This window comes from Coturnix japonica, chromosome Z (assembly GCF_001577835.2).
Source record: "Coturnix japonica isolate 7356 chromosome Z, Coturnix japonica 2.1, whole genome shotgun sequence".
NCBI classification, from domain to species: domain Eukaryota; kingdom Metazoa; phylum Chordata; class Aves; order Galliformes; family Phasianidae; genus Coturnix; species Coturnix japonica.
Window position 1 is genome coordinate 9,471,709 of NC_029547.1, and position 15,588 is coordinate 9,487,296.

The 15,588-nt window shown below is 43.7% G+C and overlaps 1 protein-coding gene across 1 annotated transcript; it reads left to right on the top strand.

The window, feature by feature from the left end:
* The first annotated feature begins 1,626 nt into the window (after nt 1–1,626).
* RXFP3 (relaxin family peptide receptor 3) lies at nt 1,627–7,494 on the top strand. The gene is given in 2 exon segments (XM_015848444.2): nt 1,627–2,445; nt 2,447–7,494. Coding segments are annotated over 2 exon segments (1,476 nt in total). The 5' UTR covers nt 1,627–2,319; the 3' UTR covers nt 3,797–7,494.
* The last annotated feature ends 8,094 nt before the right edge of the window (nt 7,495–15,588 follow it).

The following is a 15,588-nucleotide window of genomic DNA, read 5'->3' on the forward strand; positions in this document are numbered from 1 at the left end:
CCAAGACTCTCTAGAATTGCATACAGCCAGTTCAGCCACTGCTGTAATCATCACCAATCCTTATTTTTGGAAGAGGTTTGTCAAGCAAGTGAAAAAATTATATAGATTTTTCAGGGTGTGCTGCAAGAAAATTACCATTTTCAGCAGATGTTTATTTGGTATGCTTATCTGAGGCACTCCTAAAGGTTGTTCTACATGCCTTTGCAGGGGCACGTTTACATCGTCTCACATTCACTCTGACACAATAGAGTTGAACCCAAGGGCAGTTGCCACTGCAACTCTGGTGGCAGCCTCCTACTTCTGCTATGTAGATCAATGCTATCTGAAAACAAGAGAAGCTGGACCCGTGGTTATTTCAGCATAGTGTCATACAAACCCCAAAAGCCTCACAAAGCTCTAAACCATCAGTTTGAGAGTGCAGGAGTAAGCAAATCAGCCGCTTTTACTGCAGCCATCAGAATACCTCTTGGAAGTTTGTTAGGGCTTTCAGAAAAATCAATTCAGTAAAACTAGTTGCACCAACAACTTGATGGAGGGCAGACTCCAAAATGTCACGTACTAGTGGCAAGTCTTTGGCAACATTACCACATTTACATGGAGAAAGTAGAAAGAAGGTCACATTCTCCAAAATAATAAATATCAGTTAATGGGAATGATTAATTTTGCAACACTTCTTAAAAAAAAAAACAACAACAACAAAAAAAACCAGATGACATTTCATACATTTTCCAGCTATGGAAATGTCCTGATGATGTGACAAATAAATTATTCAGTTAATATTTTTTTAACTGCCTCTAAAACTCCTCTTTGGTAAAGAGTAATGAAAGAAAAAGACAAACCGTTTGAAGCTACAAGGAAATTTGTCTGGAATGTGAGCAAAGACCTGGGCAAATAAGTTGCACTTGTATTTCTGAGCCCAGAATCCACTATCAGCATTCTCATCAGGTACCTCCGTTCTCACTTAGTAGCTTTTTCTGCGTGGATAACAAAAAGCAATGTACTTTCAGACATGGTTTCTCTCCACTTCCTGCTGTAATTTTTTTTCATTCCAGTACCTACGTACTTAGCATAGCAAGTAATCTAGAGACTAAACCTCCCCAGAGCACTGCAGTTAATTACAGAGCTAATTTCACTAAGTTATTCCTTCATTACGTGCAATACAGTTGATGCATAGAACTTCCAGATTACTCACATTCTCTGTCAGTATTTTATTAACTGGCTGATACTTTCACAGGGTCACCACAGGTGTAGAACACAGTGAAAAGGGGATCACTCGCAACCAGTGACACACACACGTTGGTATCTTTGCTGGAATATCAGTAAAATAAATCTGCTTTGAGACTACAGAGAAGGAGTCCACCTGTTAAATCTTTATACGCTGGTATATTTAAGTATATGCGGGATTTATTTCCTTTTCGCTAATTCTAATTTGTTCCGTGCGAGGAGGAGGAGGAAAACCCCGATTCCACTTCTCACCTGTTGCTTTCCGTTCCGCTGCAGGGAGCCGCCTCCAGGCGCGGTGCAGCGGGGGGTCCCGAAGTCTCCGAGCTCCGGGACTGGGCGCATCCGCTGCCGGTGCGCCGGGGCCCCCTGCGGGCGGGCGGCTGCTGGAGCTGCTGATAGCGCGGCCTCAGTCCCTCACCGGGCTGATTCGCTAAAGAGCAGCGATAGCTGCTCTGTGATTTCCCCAGAGCTGGAAAGGTGATGGAAAGACTCGAGCGAACGGCACGGAACTGCGTCAGGGACGGGTCGGGGATGGAACAGGCTGCCCCGAGCTGTTGGAACTCAAGAGCTGTTTGGACACCGGTTTCAGACATAGGGTTTGTCTTTTGGGAAGTGCTGTGTGGAGCCAGTCATCCTTGTGGGGCCCTTCCACTTCGGGACGTCCCGTGGCTCTGTGAGTTGGGTGTCCCTGTACTGCAAGCTTAATTTCCTCGGAAGGAAGGGAGCCGCCAAGCAAAGATCAGCGCCACCGGCACTCCCAAAGCTCCGCGGGACGGCTGCAGAAAGGCAGGGCTGCTCCGGAACATAAAACACAGACTCTATTTTTTTAATTATTATGTATTTATTTATTTATTTTAAGGAGACGGAGCGAGAGGCGGCTAAGCACCTCTTTGCCATGGGTAGCTACCGACTCACACTCCCGACGGCCGTCCCAGAGCGGGACAGCGGAAAGCGATTAACTCCCTAAATACCAAGAGCTGAAGCTGTGCGACCTCCTCAGTCCGACAGGGGTTGGAACTGAGAGCAGGAGGGGTTGAAGCGGGGGCGCGGCCGCAGCACTCAGCACCCGGGAGAGCTCCGCCGACAGCGCCGCGCATGCCCCGGCCCCGCGGGGGCGGATAAAAGCGCAGCGGCCGCACCGCCCCACCGAGCGGCTCCGCCGCTGCCCGCCGAGCGCTCAGGGCTCGGGCTCCGACGCTGGGGAAGCGGAGCTTCCGAGCCCTCCCCCACTGAGAATGGGATGGATGAGCCCTGCGAGAGCGGCTCCTGCTCGGCGGATGCCGGCATGAAAGAAGGAGCGGGTCGGGAGCCCTGGGACGCACCGCTGGGTTTGCTGGAGGGCGGACAGATGGGTAACAAGAGTAACGTGTCCTTCCTGCAGCTCCTGAAGAATCTCAACTTGGAGCGAGCCGATGGGATGCAAGGAGACAGCTCCGACGTGGTGCGGATTGTCATCTCCTTGGTGTACTCCGTGGTGTGTGCCCTGGGACTGGTGGGCAACCTGCTAGTGCTCTACCTGATGAAAAGCAAGCAAGGCTGGAGGAAGTCCTCCATCAACCTCTTTGTGACCAGCCTGGCTGTGACTGACTTTCAGTTTGTGCTGACCTTACCCTTCTGGGCTGTGGAGAATGCACTGGATTTCAACTGGCTCTTCGGCAAAGCTATGTGTAAGATTGTCTCCTATGTGACAGCCATGAACATGTATGCCAGTGTCTTCTTCCTCACTGCCATGAGTGTGGCTCGATACCGCTCAGTGGCTTCAGCCTTGAAGAACCAGGGGCGAGGCGACCCGCTGGGTGGTTGCTGCTCTGCCAAGTGGCTTTGTGCTCTCATCTGGCTGTTGGCAATCCTGGCTTCTCTACCCCAAGCCATTTTTTCCACCACTGCCACCGTTTTTGATGATGTCCTCTGCCTTGTCAAGTTCCCCGAGGGCCGAGGCAGCAATGCACAGTTCTGGCTGGGTCTGTACCAAACCCAAAAGGTGCTGCTGGGCTTTGTGCTGCCTCTGGCCATCATCAGCCTCTGCTACTTGCTCCTGGTGCGCTTCATCAGTGACAAGCATGTTGGCAGCACCTGCAGTGGTCCAAGCACCAAGCGCCGCTCTAAAGTGACTAAGTCAGTGTCCATCGTGGTGCTGTCATTCTTCTTGTGCTGGCTGCCCAACCAGGCACTCACGACGTGGGGCATCCTCATCAAGCTTAATGTGGTGCACTTCAGTGCTGAGTACTTCCTCTCCCAGGTGTACCTCTTCCCCATCAGCGTGTGCCTGGCACACTCCAACAGCTGCCTCAACCCCGTTCTCTACTGCCTGATGCGCAGGGAGTTCCGCAAGGCGCTGAAGAGCCTCCTCTGGAGGATCACCTCACCTTCTCTCACCACCATGCGTCCTTTCACCGACACCACCAAGCCAGAGCAGGAGGAGCAAGCCCTGCACGCCTTGGTGCCCGTCCACCCTGTTGCACCTTCCTCTGCAGCTGTCCAGCCAGAGCTGGCTTACTACCCACCTGGGGTGGTGGTGTACAGCAGTCGATGTGACATGCTGCCCGCTGCCTCCGTGGAACAACGCTGCTGAGATGGCTGTGGGGATGGGACTGGGAGGGGGTTCTGTGCAGGACATGGTGCTGGGATATTGACTGCCTGTTAGGAACAAGGGGACGTGAGATGGGTGGATGAGGTTGGGAGAAGCTCTTCTGGAGTTGTCTGCTCTTGGAAACCGTGTGATGAAAATTATCTTGAAAGTGTGCCCCAGAATGGAGAACAGGAGGAGGAAGGAACGTTGTGGTGTGCTAGCGATCAGGGTGTCTCTCAGAGATGCTTTTCAGTACTTGTACGTGTCCTGTCTCCTGATGGAGCACCAGCTGGGAGCTCAGCTGGTGAGGGTGAGGCTGGTTGGGGTGAAGCAAGGCTGTTCCCACAGCGTCTTGGCATGAGCATGAAGAGGCCAGGACAAGCAGATACAGGGATCCTGCTTGTTCAGGCTCAGCTCCTTTCTCCCTTTCTAGGGTCCAACAAGAGGGGACAAGGAGCACAGTGCTCCCTCCCCTGCAGGATCTACTTTTCTGGCTTCCTCATCCCCTCTGCTGCTAAGACAGAGCAGGACAACAGATTCTGGACAGCCAAGGAGAAAGTTTGGGGCAGGACTTGCTGCTTCACAAAGAGAAGTTTCTTTGTTTGGGTTTGGAGGGAAGGGAGTTGCTCCCTACCACCTCCTAACATTGTGATCCATAGCCCTGCTGAAGCAGGAAATCTGCAGCCCCCAGCTCTGAGGCAGGTGTCTGTCCAGGCGCATGAAAGCTGCAGGTTCTGTCCTGTGCCTCAAATAGTTGGGCAGTTAACTCCAGGAGATCAGCACAATTGTAAATAAAGGAGAAAAAGGGGGACAAAAATAAATCAGATTTTATCTACTTCAAACTGTTTGCTCCAGGATGCTTCTTGTTTCAGCAAAAACCAATCGCATAGTTTTGTGTTTGAAAGGATCTGCACTGATACTTGCCAGTGTTTCTGTTAACTCAGTCTCAAATCCTAAGGTGTGAGAAGCCCAGAAAGCTGCAGTTCAGCACCCCAGAGAAGGGCAGAGACTTTCTGTCCCATCCAGTGTTCCAAAGAAACAACTGGGGAATAATTTGGGGTTGATCTGAAATGAACTTGTGAAGGCATGAAAAAAAGTACGATTTGAAGCTGTGAAAATTCTTTTGTTAAGGATATATATATTTTCTATTTTTTTTTTTTTTTTTTTTTTAGTATGGTGAAAGATTTTAAAAGGAAAGGTCAAAGTTGTTTTCTTTCCTTTTAGAGGATGGATAAAATGATTTTTTTTCTTTTGTTTTGCTTTTGTCAAAATGTGTTGATTAATACCCAAAGCTGCAAATGGGTTGAATACATCAACACAATGTCAAAAAAAAACAAACAAAAACCCTCTCTATTTCAACCTTCCTCTCCTGTAGTGAAACTCTAATATGTACTTTACTCTATGAGGGGGAAGCATTTCTACAGAGGACTGTTTGTCGCCTCCAAGCACAGATACAGACAGAATTCACCATTCCTGTTTGGAGACAAGTGCAATGCCTTTAGTAGCAATTTGCCTTGCAGAATCCTTTAGGTTTACTGTACACATCAGTAACTCCTGTTGTATAATTCCAGTTTGGTCTGGAAGCAGCTGGTTCTGCTTCTTGCAATGAGACACTGTTCTTTCATTCAAGTCAGCAGAGACTTTTACTGCAGCCTTGGTTGCCTCTAATGGAGAAGATGCTGAGACTTGGAAGGAGCCTGGAGAGCAGAAGAAGTGAGCTGGCAGCTGATGGATGTATTTACAAAGATGCAAAAACTCTGGAAAGAAGAAAAAATACAAACATAAAAAAACAACAGATATCTGCTGAAGATCTGGAGCACCTATGTACTGTACAAGAATCCCTTTAAGTTCCTTAATGCTGACTTGGATGCCAGTTGAAGTCTGTAGGTACTTAAAATTTAACTGGAAAACTTTCTGTGCCTAAAGTCTGCTTCTGAGCATGCCTGAATCTACTTAAGTTTGTAGCATTGTTTATGTTTTATGGGGATCCTGCACTCAGGACTGGCTGCTGTGTGCACCATAAGCCACGGAGGCAGCTCTGCACCCTGACACAGAACACCTTGTACCAGGCCACACAAAGTTAAGAGGGGATGTAAGCTTAATTGAATCTCACTGTCCCTTTGTCTAGACATGCTTCTCCTGTCCTGTCTTTGATGCATGTGCAGATTATGCTCTTTCCTCTTTCCTTTTTAAAAACTGCATCACTGGGCAGAGCTCTTGCCCACAAAGTAGGAATTGCTCCTTTTCACCTTTCCTATACCTGGGAATGGGTGAAACTCTAGGCTTCTCTCTGGATGTGCTTGAAACAGTTTCCTGTTGCATGAGATGCTCACTGTTACAGGGTCAGAAAGGGAATGCAAACCTTTGAACGATACTTTGCAGCATAATGGGAAGGTCATGAGCCCTAGAGAGGAAGTTTTATTCTCTTGTACAAATAAATACAGAAGAGAAATTGGATCCAGGCCTGAATTCTAGGTTTCACCTTCCCAAGGATAACGATTAACTAGCTGACTGTATGGTTACGTGCTTGCCCTTGCTTTCAGGTCCTGTTTCAATTAATGTTTTGGTGCTGTACATGGTGAGGTGGCTTCCACAGGCAGAGCTTTCTGGCCCTAAAAATCTGTTAGTCTAATGTGTCAAAGGATTTGTAAGAAATGCTGTTGGGTTTTGTACATTCTAGGGAGAAAGTGCTAATACTTGTACTAGCAGGTAGTTACACTGCTGTGTGAGGAAAAGGATGCCATGAACACTTTAATCCAGAGTTCAGACAGGCCTAAACATACTTCTGTAAGACAGGGGAAGTACCTGAATGAAGAGGAGAAATGGACCTTGAAGCCACATTGTTTTCTTGGTGTTTGCTATTGAACAGCGTAGCTTCCTGTGTGGCTTGCTGCATCTGTAATTCCTGTTCTCAGATGCTTTAATGCTCTTGTGCACTGCATAAAAAGCTATCAAAGTATCTACTGCATAGCTTTGAATTTCAATAGGTGGTGAATTGCCTAAGTGACATCCTCTGTGGTGGTCAGCATGACAAAACTCACATGTTTTTGTGGATGTAAGTGTACACACAGTTTTTATGGCTGCAAAATAGCACGTAGTTCAGGACAACCCATGGTTAGTACAGAATCCTAACAAGAGCTGGTAAAAGATGTCTGACCACTGAAGATACAAGACTCTTTTGTACAGAAAATCACTCAAATATGAAAATGTTCCGAGTGTGTTGGGAAGGGCCTGACTATTTTCTTAAAGGTCACCTGTCTCTTAAGCCACTGAATCTAAGTCACAGATATGGTATTTAAAAGAGACACAACCTGCCCGCAACTGGTCAACTACTGGTTTGCACCTGACCTGCATTTCCAGCTATGTAGTTGGTCAGTATGCACAAGCAGAGAGAAGTTTTCTTTCACATGTGCTGTGAACTGTAACTATCTGTGCTTGAAATCTGGGCTCTGTTATACAGGCAGTGGCACCAACCTGTGTGCTGTAAGCGCTTGGTGTGCACACAGTGTTGGGAATGTGGCCACAACAGATGGTCTTTGCAGCTCCAGCTTTGAGACTGTATGGTATTGTGGGTTGTCCTAAGCAAGCAGTAAGTACAACACTCTTCAAGAACACTCCTGTTTCTTCCAAATGTTTGTGTTTTCATTTGTTAACAATCACATTTTCATGGATTGAAATAAATATAGCTGAAATAAACAAAACAATATGTTCAGAGTTCTTTAAGAGGTTTTCACGATACATCTTGTCCTGATAGATATTCCCCCTGGGATGCTGGTGGAGGGGAGAATGTTGCTAAGGAACGATAGGAACTCAAAGGTGCAGACTGACATCTAGTGACAGCCTGTGAGATCCTAAAAGGCTGTGATCAGGTACCAACTCTGATCGCTTAAGGACTTTTAAAAAGCCACTCTCCTACCTCCTCCAGATAATGAATGGGGCTCTTAAAATGTTAACAACCTCAAACTGAACTTCCAGGTCTCCCTTTGAAATGCCTCTTCAGTATAAATATTATGTCACTCTCTATTTGAATGATTTTTGCCATAAATTTAGCAGTTTAGAGTGTGAAAACCCTTTCTCTAGAACATTATTATTTACTTGAGTACCTGCACAGAAAGCTTTGATCCAGTACATATACATGAGCTTGGGCAGGCATCTGCGTTGTTCCTTGCTCAGGTCATCACTCATTGTACAATGATTGAGTTAACTGTTCAGTGCTGGATTTGAGTGCTGGTGTTCAACTGAGCTTTCTATTTTTGTTTGGAAGTCATGCCTAACCTCATGCTGGATGAAACTGAAGCCCTGTGGAGTAATGATTCCTCACCACTTGAATATGAAAATCAAATTCCTTCAACTTCTGTTTTAGGCCAAAGTCTGAAGCCGAGATAATAAAGTTGCTAGTAATTTATACCAATCAACCATTAGTTCTGAGTTAAAATGATAGGGAAATCCACCTGCTAATCCTCTGTGGAGATACCACTGGTTTGGTGGATGAGAGGAGTTCAGCAGGTGTTGATAATCTCAACATAAATAAGGCTTTTAATGCTCTTTCACATGACATTTCATAAAATCACAGAGTCATTACGGGTTGGAGGTGACTTCTGGAGATCAAGGTCCACGCTTGCTAAAGCAGGTTCCTTACAGAACTTTTCACAGAAAAGCATCCAGGGCTTTTAAAAAAACATTTAAGAGAAGGAGATTCCACAACATCTCTGGGCAGCCCCTTCCAGTGCTCTGTGACCTTCAAAATCAAGAAGATTTTTCATCTCCATATGGAATTTTCAGTCTTCCCATTTTTACTGCTGCTCCTTGTTATGTTTCTGGGCACCACTGAAAAAATCCTGACTGATCCATTTGATACCTGCCCTTTAGATGCATATAAGAGTTTGTTGGATTTCCTCTTAGTCTGTTCCAAGTTGAATAGTCTCAGGTCTTTCATCCCGTCCTCAGAAAAGTGGTGATCCATGTCCCTAAGCATTTTTGTAATCCTCTACTAAACTCTGATGAAGATACTAAACAAGATTGAACTCAATACTGATGCCTGGGAAACACCAGTTACAGGCTTCTAGGTAGTCTCTGTAGCAGTGATCACAACTCTCTGAGCTTTTCCAGTCAGGTAGCTCTCAATCCACTTTACTGTCCACTCATCTATCCAACACTACTAAAGCCTACCTATGAGGATATTGTGGCAGACAAAGGCCAAAGCCTTGCTGAAGTCAAGGTACACAACGCACACTGCTCACCCTTCATTTGCTCAGTCTGGACATCCCAGAAGGCTACTACACTGATCAAGCATGATTTCCCTTGGTGAATCCATGTGTACTACTCCTGACAACCTTCTCCTTCTGCTTGGTTGGAGATGACACCCAGAGCAAATTGTTCCATCACTTTCCCATGGACGGCTGATTGGCCTGTGGTTTCCCAGGTTCTCCTTCTTGCCCTTTTGGAAGACTGGAGTAACTCTGGCTTTCCTTCAGTTTTCTAATACTTCTTCTCCATGGCCTTCCATAGAATATCTGATCAATTACTGACTAGATAAGTGGAAAGTGAGCTGGATTGAAACTGGCTGAATTGTTGGGCCTAAAGAGTTGCAATCAGCAGAATGAAGATCTCTTAGAGATCAGTGACCAGAAGGGTATGTGAAGTCAAAACCAAAACCAATCCTTTTCAAAACATTACTAATGATCTAATCATGGAACAGAATGTATCCCAACAAATCATTCAAAATTTGGAGCGGCTGATATACCAGAACATTTTGCCACTGCCATTAATAGGAACCTCAATAGGCTGAAGAAATAGTCTGACAAGAACCTCAAAGAAACTGCAAAGACCTGTGCCTGAGAATGGACAGTGCACACAGCAGTCAGGCTGTGGCTGGGTGGTGGAAAAGAAGGCTGACAGAAAAGAACCAGTGTATCCTTTTGGACAAGTTGAATGTGGGCCAGCAAGTTCTCTTGCAGCAAAGAAAACCAACAGCTTTCCAGTTGGAGCATCACCAGACGATCAGGTGGGACGATCCCCCCTCTGCTCAGCTCTGATGAAGTCACATCAGAAGGGCTGTGTCCAGTTTTGTGCTCCCCAGTGCAGGAGAGGGAAAGACTTACTGGAGGGAATTAAGTGAGGGAGCATGAAGATGAATGAGTGATCTAACCAATATGTATAAATACTTGCTAGGAAAAGAAGACAAACCCAGACTTCTCAGTGTTATTCAAGGAAGGGACAACAGGCAGTTGGCACAAATAGAAATTCGGTAAAATTCACCTAAATGTAGGAAAATAACTTTTTTTCTTCAGTGATATAGTCAAGCTCTGGGGCAGATTGCCCAAAGAGTACAGAGTCTCCATCTTTGGAGGTACTCAGAACATGTCTTGCCATATTCTTGATCAGCCTAATTTAGCTGATGGTGCACTGAGCAGCAGCACTGGACTGAATATCTCTGCCAGCAACCCCAACCATGCTGTGAATCTATGTGGTTTTACGATGGTAAGTTGTTGTGAATACACCTTTGTTCCAGTACAACAGAGTAAATATACATCTGTACTACTTGACATTTATGCTGAAAAACCTCTAAAAAATTCAGTTTCTGCAGTAAAATCCTTTTCTATATTTCTATATTATATCTCAAATAAACTCATGTTATGCATCTATAGTAATAAGCACTTAGTCTTCAAAGCTGTTTGTACTGTTTTCTGCTTCCACTGAAACAGCTCAGAGGGCAAAGAGAAAATAGAACCTGCTTTTTATGTCATCAAAAGTCATTTCCTACTGAGCTCCAGTACCTGTTTTTATAGGCAGTGATACACATATATGGTAGAGTACTCCATATGAACTGAAGGAAGCAGGAATCCTACTGCTCTGAGGACATGGCTGGCATATCAAATAATCGCTGAACCTGTGAAGCCAACCATAAATAATGGAAGCACATAGTTTGAATTTAAGATCTGGGGATATGTTTTCAGAGATCATAGAATCATGTTGTCTTGGGTTGCAAACAAACTTTAAGCCCACCCAGTTCCAATATGCCATGGGCTGGTTGTCCCCACCAGCTCAGACTGCCCAGGGCCCCATCCAGCCCATCCTTGAGCACCTCAAGGGATGGGGCACCACAGCTCTCTGGGTATCAGTGACAGCACCTCACTGCCCTCTGAGTAAACAACTTCTTCTTAACATCTAACCTCTGTCCCTCCTCTTTTGATTTAAAACCACTCATTCTTGTCCTGTGTAAAAAATTGATCCCCTCCAACTAGGAAGCAGCCTTTAAGTGTTGGAAGGATGCAACAGTTCTTTTCCTGAAGCCTTTTCTTCTCCAATCTGAGCAAGCCCAGCTCCCTCAGCCTTTCTTCATAAGAGAGGCAGGTACTCCAAACATCTGACCATCCTCACAACCCTCCTCTGGACCTGATCTAACAGTTCCAATGTCCTTCTCGTGCTGGTGACTCCAGACCTGGTTGCAGTACTGCAGCTGGGGCAGTACAATTCCCTTTCCATCCCTGCTGCCATCCCTCTGTTGGTGCAGCCCAGGATACTGTTGGCCGCCTGGGCAGCAAGCACACACTGCTGGCTTATATTCTCATTTTTGTTCATCAGAATGACCAAGTCCTTCTCCACAGGGTTATTCTCAATGAACTCTCTTTCCACACTCATCTCTGGGATTGCACCAGCTGAAATGCAACAATTCACATTTGGCCACTTTGAATCTCAGTGGGTTCAAACGGGCCCAATCCTGTCCAAGTTCCTTTAGATGGCATCCCTTTTTTCTGTCATATCAACTGCACCACACAGCTCGGTGTCAACAACAGACATACTGAGGGTGCTCTCCATGCCACTGTCTCAGATGTAGACTGAGATCTTGAATTCCAAGTGCAAAGAAATCAAATATTACAAGATGAATTTAAAGAGACTGTTCAGAAAGGAAGAACATTCTTTGACAATACACCATTTCTCCCTTACAGGCAATGTAGATTTAGCAACAGTGTTTGCAGTTACAGCAATCAGTATTTCTTAAAGTCCTAGCTAGTGTGATTAGGAATTATGTTGGGATATCAGCACTAACTTATTTAAAAAGCAATTGCTTTAGCTCTCCTTGAAATCTCTGCAATTCCATAGCTTGCAAATTGTATTTAATGCACTTAATGGTGAGAAGAAGCAGAGATTATGGGGGGTGATGCTGCCACTTGTCCTGTGATGGCTCTTGTCCTGCTGCAAAATGCACCTCATCTGTTGGGAACTAATGCAGCAAAAATTAATCTGCCATCCAATTGGCACAGCTGCACCGCAGGTTGGACTCTTGGCATTGGTGTGGTATGTTTCTAAAGGCTTAATTTTAGCATGAGATACAAAACATCTGGATGTCTCCTACTGCCTTCTGTCCATACAGCAGCATCTTAATTAGTATTACACTGCTAGATTACAGCTAATAGCAAGCAAACTTATTTATTGTCTACACACAATGGAAAGATGGACCGTACGTCTATAAAAGGAAGCATCGGAGTAGGATAAAACAGAGGAGATATTTCGTTTAGGAAGTAATGCAAGGGAAGGCAGTGCCTGCGCTCCAGAGAAGTGCTATAATGCCTTTGAACACTGGGGGGCAAGCAAGCACTCAGCCTCAGGGATGAAAAGAAGTGCTCGATTTTTAGGAAGTCAGCAGGTCCGTTCCCTTTCTCCCTTGGAGCGTTCCCGTCTTTGATGTTAATTCCTTTCTAAAGCAGCCCTTCCCTCCAGCGCAACACCCCCGTTAATTCTGCAAATAATTACATAAAGCAACACCAGGCAGTACTCTCTGGCTGGATGTATCTACATGATGTGCAGTCATTACTTTTAATGTGCAGCAAAAGAGTAGAAAAGGGGAGATACTGCATCAAATTTCAAGAACAAGCTTTATGAAATACAACTAATGAATACACCTTGAGTAACTAAACAAGCTTGCATGAAACTGAAAAAGGATTAAAGAAAACTGAATTGTGAAATGTTTTTCGGAGTTTAATTTTGCACAAGTAGCTTAAAACATTGCTCAGATGAACAAAGAAGGAGCAGGAAGGGAATGAGAAATGAGTGCTGGGAACTTACAGGTAAAAGGTTGTACATAAAATTCATACAGCTGTATCATGACAAAAATAATTTGATCCCATTTTATCACATATAATTCCACCTTCTTTCTGTGTGAAGTAACTCATTTTTCAGTACAGAATACCAAAAGTCATCATTGCCACACCCAATTATGCTGCCTTCTCCCCATGTTTTGACATATTGCAGGGACTGGTAAAAAGTTGCAGACACCAGTGCTGAAACTGTGAACTTTACCAAGCAAAGATATTAATGATTCATGACTGAGAAAGTGTCACCCACAAACCCCCATTTGCTAGTTCAGAAGTCAAAGGTATCTATTGAAATCATTGAGAAAAGATGAAAACTGGAGAAGAAAAAAAAGTAACTGTGAAAAAAACTAATACTGCAGGTACTCTATAAGGAGAATCAAAACTTCCTCTAAGTAACAAGCCAGTTTATTAAATGGGAATAAAAGGCAGACACTGCTAAGAGAAAGAAAAAAGAAAGAGGTGGGAAGATAAGAAGGCATCCTTGTTACCAGCCTCTTTTCATTAAACCACAACTAGTTGTGTTAAAGTGGGAGGGTGGATGGATTGGTTATTGCAAAACATCTGCACCTTCACCTAGACAAATCATTTGCATAAACACAACTTGAATCTATATTTGATTTTATGTATATGGAAGCAAAACTATGTGAGAAAGACCAGATCATTCCCTTCTAAATTCAAAACTCATATGACTGCAATAGAAGCTGATATTAAATGCCAAAGCTGAATATACTGATAATTCACTTGAAATCCTGAAGAAATACAGAAAGAGATTGAAAAGGTGTTTGAATTAATAGTGGTTCCTCAGCGCATTTAGTATATTTCAAGTGCTGAAAGAAATATCAATTTTCTCCCTTCTCATGAATAAGCAACATTTTTTATTATTTTCAGTGACATCTGAAATGTATTTTTGGTTTTGGATTGAGCACCTTCATAAATCTTCAGTTCCAAATGCTGTTTTTCGAGTGGCACTTGTTTTGTTGTTTTCTTGCTTTTTGAGAAAGACATGTTATGACGAGCATTACTTTAAGTCTAAGAAACAAATATAGGAAGAATTTCAAAGAAAAACTGAATCTATGAATCTGCTGTATGTTCTACAGATTATATTTACTTTAAAAGGAAAGATAATGAGGATGATTATGTGAATGCTTGGAACAGTACTCTCTGAACAGGTCTGTAAATAAAAGATTGATATACAAGCTAAGGACATCTCCCTTCTTTTTTCAGGTTCACAACTTTGATGTTGCTACAGATCTCAGTCACTGTGGATGTGAATCAGTGCCAGCTTTCATTTTGAATAAGAGAGCAGGGATAACAACAAATATTCAAATGTCAGTGTTCTGATTAAACTAAGCCTCAGAGAAAATATTGACAAAGACATAAGTAAATGTTGCCAAGTTCTCGTCCCAGACCCGTACTAGAAATTGAACATTACATAGCAACTCATCTTCTGCTCTTGGAACACAGGCCTACATGCTGCTTTTGAGTCTGATAGTCCTGACCATCTCCTCCTTTCCCTGTTTGTAGCCTTTCAATTCCATAAAATTTCCTCCTCTGGGGAGACAGTGCATCAGCGGAAAATAATGACAGCAATAAGAGAAATGAGATTAAAATCATCCTTCATTTTCTGTCTTTATCCTGTCTTTTGTTCTGGTTGTGCCCTTGTGTTCCAGTCATCCCAGCACCCACAGAATACCCACAAAATGTTTCAAGCACAGCCCCATGCCCCACTCCTGCAATCTCTTCTATTCTATAACTTTAGAGGGATTAATGAAGAACTCCAAGGCAGAAAAGGCCACGAACCACAGATTCTTCACAAGGCAGGATGTCGGAGCTTTGAAGAAAAGCAAAGTGTGCCTACAGTGGAGATATAACCACCAAGAAAACGCAGCTGAGGCTTCCACAGGGTTGTTATTATATACATAATATGTAAGTATATGTATTACATATATAATTTCTGTAAATTTATGTGTCATAATTTGTCTTGTTTTTTTTCCTGAGATTAAATGGCTCGCCCCAGTTTTGGAAACAAAAACAAGGCTGAAGTTAGTGTACCTGTGCAAAGGATCTCTCCCTCAAATCCAACCATCTGTATGTAGTGGTGCCTGCTTAACGCCATGTGTCCCTACTCTAAGGGCTAATCAGATCTGAGATGATGGTGTTGACCATACATGTGCAACATGTGCTTAAAACCAAACCAAACCAAATCCTAGCTGGCAACAATTTTTCTCTGTACTGCTACTCATTAACAATATTACATTAGTGGATGACTTCATGAGGAGTAGCAAATGGGTATGACAATCTCCAGAATAGAGGAAGCGCAAAATAAATACAGCAAACCATTTTCACAGACACAGGACTTAGAAACTTCATAGAAATGAAGCTCAATTAAATACTAGTAAGTAGACTTCAGGATTTATGGTAGAAGTTAGAGGTATCTCTGTACATAATTCATTTGCAGAACTCAGTTAGTTTACAAAAGCCTGTAAAGAACAAAAATAAGTCAGTTGAAGCTGTGTGTATGCATGGGAAACAGAGAAATAAGATAAGTTGAATACGGCAATATTTAAAATCAAGATTTGAGTGCTGCACCATCATGGCTGTAATTATTATTATTTTTTATTTATTTATTTTTATGTATTTATTTTTGGTCAGGTTTATTTTTTTCACATATAAATGAAGTCACGAGGCTAGAGTTTTAAG